This window comes from Saccostrea cucullata, unplaced genomic scaffold (assembly GCF_032062105.1).
Source record: "Saccostrea cucullata isolate Sc308-1 unplaced genomic scaffold, CSIRO_AGI_Scuc_v1 ctg106, whole genome shotgun sequence".
In the NCBI taxonomy this organism is placed as follows: Eukaryota; Metazoa; Mollusca; class Bivalvia; order Ostreida; family Ostreidae; genus Saccostrea; species Saccostrea cuccullata.
Genome location: NW_026927985.1, coordinates 285,682 through 291,471, shown reverse-complemented (window position 1 = coordinate 291,471; position 5,790 = coordinate 285,682). Strand labels below are relative to the sequence as shown.

The 5,790-nt window shown below is 34.5% G+C and overlaps 1 protein-coding gene across 1 annotated transcript; it reads right to left on the bottom strand.

Moving 5' to 3' along the window:
* Window positions 1-1,544: 1,544 nt before the first annotated feature.
* Window positions 1,545-4,172, bottom strand: LOC134276080 (uncharacterized). The gene is made up of 9 exons (XM_062758360.1): window positions 4,092-4,172; window positions 3,764-3,835; window positions 3,612-3,647; window positions 3,421-3,486; window positions 3,222-3,293; window positions 2,843-2,989; window positions 2,487-2,645; window positions 1,938-1,979; window positions 1,545-1,808 (listed from the first exon to the last, which is right to left on the bottom strand). The coding sequence occupies exons 1-9, from the start codon at window positions 4,170-4,172 to the stop codon at window positions 1,545-1,547; spliced, it is 939 nt and encodes a 312-aa protein (XP_062614344.1).
* Window positions 4,173-5,790: the final 1,618 nt, after the last annotated feature.

Genomic DNA, 5,790 nt, shown 5'->3' with positions numbered 1-5,790 from the left:
GTTTTAACAATACTGTTAAGATGGTATAAGATATGGACCCTTGCAAAACCCAGAGTTGGGTGCCTAGGAGTTGTAAGCATCCCTTGTTAAGTGGTCACATCCTCCGTTTGACTAACTCTGTGGTTTTGGCATATCTAATAGATAACCTTTCACAATGTCATCAACATCAGCACTCAATAATTAACTCATTGTGTTGCCTTCACCTGAAATTAAAACTGTAGGCTGTTGGCCGTATGAATTCATTGAATAACACCTCTCCTGACAAAGGCTGACATACTGGGTCCTGGTTGATTGTCAGTCCTGTGTGTCATATATTCAGACTCCTGATTTGTAGCACTAGTTTTATCTCAAGTTAATTCGATAGGCAAGAGCACAATCAACGTTCGAAAATTCCTAGAACAGACAACTTATTGACAAACCAGTTAATGAAACTGGGACACCAGCAGTCTCATTCAAAGTAACCATTTCACAAATTCTTTGGTCAATGCAAAGACCTTGGCAGCATATATACTTGTAATCTATCGTTAAGTTAAATGCTGACTGACGTTTTTTCACTGAATTGTCCACTAATTTTCGGTTTGCAAAATCATGATAAAGAGCGATAGAGGATGCTTTATTGCCTATGGCGCCTGAATCCACTTCTGATTGTTTTCAGAGATCTGTGCTTGTTCCGCTGGGGCTCTGTATTGTTTCAATGACCTTACTGTTTGTTATCGTCGTATTTTACAAAGCCATTGACCATATAATATAACCATGTGCCTCCTTCATTTAATATAAAACACAACAACAACAAGATAAGATCTTTTTACATTTATTGGAAAAATCATGCAATTATTTACAATATTTTCTAAAAAGGTAAGGCATTCTGAGAATGCAAAGAGTTGGTTGAAAAAAATAAAATGAAAAGAAACAGAAATCAGAACAGGGTATGAAATCAGTAATATCAAAACTATTCACAGTGATTTAATACAAACTATGTACAAGTATATACAAAAATTGAAGTATAGCATCACTTACCTGTGTGACAATCTGTAAACCCCAGAAAAACTATACCAACCCAAATCACAAACACCTTACATCAGAATACAGCCACACAGGTAAAAGTTCCTATACCGCGGAGATCACAAGGTGAGGGAAGCGAACATCTGCTCCAGGCATTCCATCTCAATCTCCATCAGAGAAAACTACAAAAAAAGAATTATAATTAAAAAAGTTAGAAAAATAATTTAATGGATTGTATGTTCCAATAGATTTGTAAAGAAAATTGCTTTAAAAGTATGCAAAAAATAAAAATACCAAAGCAGTCTTCTGTCTCTTTGAGGGAGCAGAAGGACCACTGGACCTCTTCCGTTTCCGGGTGGACTGGTTCTAGAATAAGAAAGAAATTGTTCAACTATACTGAAGACACATATACATGTACCTCAAACTAGGCAGTTATGATTGTCATTTCTAATTTGTTTACAATTAGACAGATAATAAATTAATGGTTACATAATTCAAACATATCAAAAACTTCTCTTAAACTTAATTTGGTTGATTTGAATTTAAGAGAATTTGATAATTGCACCAACCCTGTCAGTGATGGTCTTTTGTTCAACAGAGGGAGGGGTGGGATCAGTTTCTGCAGCTGGGGAGGGCTCTCCATCATCTGGAGGGAGGTCAGGGGCTGAGGAGGATCCAGCCGTAACAGTCTCCTGTCCCTCAGAGAGAGCCCTGTCAGTGGTGGGAGTCTTCTGCTCCTCAGCGAGAGTCTTATCAGTGGTGGGCAAGGATGCAGTCTTCTCAGAAGAGGGTACCAAAATGGGATCCTGTGTAAAGAAAGATGATAATTTATATAAGGTTATCAAAACTGATGATAATAACAAACAATTTTAATGTATGATGAAAGATACACTACAGATATGTCAATAATTAGATATATGATAGAAGATACATACTTGTACTTCATCAGCAGCACGGGTCTCTGGCTCTGATGTGGGCTATTAAAAGGAAATTGGAAAAAAATTATTTTAAAAATTGACCACTACTAAAACAAATTTACTATAAAGGGATTTTTCCAGAGTTGTTTTTAAAACATATAATTATGATCAGAAATGGATTAAAAAAAATTTTTACCCCTGCCTTATAAATGTAAAGAAAGTGTAACAGACTCTTCAATTCATTGATGATATTGACTTGAGAATATCTGCATACTGTATAGGTACCATATGGTAATTTAAATGTGTTATACATCTATACTTCACATTTAACACTCCTATAACTGTATAACAATGATGATAATTTACCTTTTGACATTTTACCCATAATTCCACACAACTGCCTGCACGTAATTTCTCTCTGATCCAAGATGCTGATACAGGAGAAGTACGCGATTGCAGTACGGACTCGGTTTATGCTTTGTTGCGGTTTTTATTTTATTTAAGTTGTGGAAAATTTTCTGACTTTAAAAAACTTAATATATCATTTATTTCAACCCTCTATCTTGCAACTTTAATTAAAGTGTTAGAAATTTGACAGAATTTTATAATCATATTTAGGGAGGAGAATTGTAAGAGTGCTATATTTACCTTTCTTACCCACACCATGTCCCTCCTCCAAACCCTGTTTCTCCGCCAGTATTTTCTCAGAAATTGGGGTGGCTCCTGCTATAAAACATAAGTCCTACTGTTTAAACGTTATATAGTATTATCAAGTAATATAAGAAAAAGATTTTTAAAGATTTTCTAATGTGGCTTTTTTAACTACATGTACGTGTAGTTTTAAACTTATCAGATTTCAAGGTTTTCTGTTATAACCATCAAATGATAAAAATACAAGGAGAACCTTGGAGCCTCAGGTATACCTGTCTGGGTACTGGGACCGGTGGTGTCTTTGTGGGGTGGTCCCTGTGTACCGGGGTAGGAGGTGGTACTGGGACCGGTGGTGTCTTTGTGGGGTGGTCCCTGTGTACCGGGGTAGGAGGTGGTACTGCCTGCTGCTGAGTCTGCTCCTATAATACACCATGTTTATTTCAATAAGTAATCATTTAAACCTCATACATGTAATTAATGTGTTTAATTGATTCGTTAAGTACTTTTAATTATCCTTCCTCCATTGATTAATGCTATTCCTCTCAAAAAAATTTAAGTTACTTTTTTCAAATTGAAATAAACATGTTTATCAGTTTTCTTTTTAAAAATTACCCCCCCCCCCCCTGAATTCAATTCGAGCATTAAACTTACCTCTCGTATCCACTTCTTGTCTTTTTGCCACACACGGTTATATGTCCAATGTCTCTTCTTTTTCGGTGTGACCTACAAAACAAAGAGGACTGTTATAACTGTTCACATCATTACTATTACAATGTATACTACACGCATAAAATAATGACCATTACATTAAAATTTTAATCTATAAATTCAATATATTCCTGTACCCTACCTCGTCAGACACCACAGATGGTGGTGTTCTGGTCTCTGACAAGTCCTTGCCTGGCTCATCTGACTTCTGAAATAAAGGTATATAAATTAAAATTATGTTTATGTATTTGATCTATCTGCCCTTTCCAATACTCTAGAAAATGGTGATGGGGTGGGGGTGAGATTTTAGTAATGGGTTATCATATAACACACCTGTGATACTAGTGACTTCTGAGGGTACGTCAGTCCCTACAATAAACAAAAAAAAAACAATTAAATATTCATATTAAAAGTTTCAATCAGTTTAGGAACTCAAAATAATCATGAAATAATACGATCTTGAATACTAGAATATACATGTTCACCTCTCTAGTCCATTTCTGGTCACGTCTCCACACTTTGTTGTATGGTCGCCACCGTCTCTTTTTGGGTACAGCCTACAAAGTAAATATAGTATAGGTTATGAAGTACTTTTTTTACATTTATAAAGAAATACTCTATTACAGATTTGATCATCAAAACATTTTCATAAATTGGTAAAAATTACTTAGTATATAATTTTTTAGATGATAATGAAAAATTGAAAGCATAACTTGACATTCAAAATAAACTAACAAAAATACACCCAAATTTAAAAAAAAATTAAAAAGTGAGAATTATTCAATTTTGTAAATGTTATATTCTGTTCTTTACAATATATGCCTGGTCAGGCGAGTTTCTTCCTCCTGATGTGGTACCATCTCCAGGGTTATCACATGTCTGAAATATATCCATATTTTATACGGTAAAAACAGTAATAAATTTGATATAATATAGGCCTACATATCATATACAAGTATTTATGATATTCCGAAATATATCATTATGTACTTGCTACATATTTCTATTTCAATCTATACTATTTATACATGTAACCCCCCCCCCCCGCGCTTGAAAAGTAGGAGGGTATATAGTAATCGGGATGTCCGTCCGTCTGCCTGTACGTCCGTCTGTTACGCTTTGGGGTATCCATCTCTTAGAATAAAATCAATAAAAACTAGCGATACTGTAAGCAAAGAACTCACTAATTGATACTTCCGCCTTATATATATGAATATTATGACCGTGCAAAATGTATGTTTTGCACATTTCTATATATTTTCTATTTTCGGCTTGTTTATTAATTAATGTATTTAACATACGCAATCTTGTGAAATTCTTCTTGATACGGAAGTGATAAAATGTAACTCAATGTTTATAAAAAGTCTTAACTGTAACAATGAAATAATAAATCAAAGCCATTAAATATTGCTTAAGGACAAATACTTATCAGATAGTGCGGACAGATGGACAATGCAGTTCAAGATCAAAAGAGTGTTTGACACTAATTGAGTTAAAACGTTTAGGTAACAATTAGCGGATTAACGCAGGTCAAATAATGGGCGTTAACCTTTAGCGGTGGTCAGTCTTGAGTAATAAAGATTGACAGTGATTGGATAGAACCTATTGATTAATTTATAATTGGACATGTCAATCAAAGTAAAGTAAATGTTTTATAAAATGTTACTTAATAAAATGTAGTTAGTTAGAATCAGAGTAAGAGAAAAGATACATGTAGATTAAGAAGTGTTCGTAAAGCCGTAACGTTAACCTCATAGTCATAAGGTTCGTCTGTCTGTCCGTTTAATTAATTATCAGACATATTGTACGGAGTGAAGAGTAGCCTATATCCCAATTGTTGTTTTATGTTTTATGAACTTTAATAAATGTGGAAAATATTGCGAGTATATATGGAGTAATAGACGCTAAAAACGGGCGGTTATAATATAATGGCAGTGTCCATGTTTTGCTTTGGAAAACCGAAAATATGTGTCGAATCATCGGAATCAAAAAGTAAAATAGGTCACAATCGCAATATTTAATAAAGATTCTGTAAATGTCTCATCAAATTTCATCGAGTTGCGGATTAGAGATGGATACCCCAAAGCGTAACAGACTGACGGACATCCCAATTACTGTATACAGGAAAATTTGGGCGAATTTAAAACGGGGCGAATTCAAATTACACAGTAAAATTTCTTAAACAGAACTATGACAGGGCGAATTTAAAACTGCTTAACATGGGGCGAAAATAACGCATTTATAACGCTTTATTTAAATAAAGACCCCCTCCTCACCTTGACTCTCTTACATTACCCCCCCCCCCCCAAAAAAAACCCCAGAATATCTTTTTCTCATCGTCAGTAGCGACGTCTGAATAATGTAGAGCTAGGAAAATAAGTTGCAACCCTGAAAATTCTTATCAAATTTCTTTATTCTGGGACTGCTTCTTTTAATGGAAGTGTCGTGTGTCTAATTCTCAGTTGTAATAAATTATCAGAATAACATTCTCTTCGTTTAGGAGATGTATAAT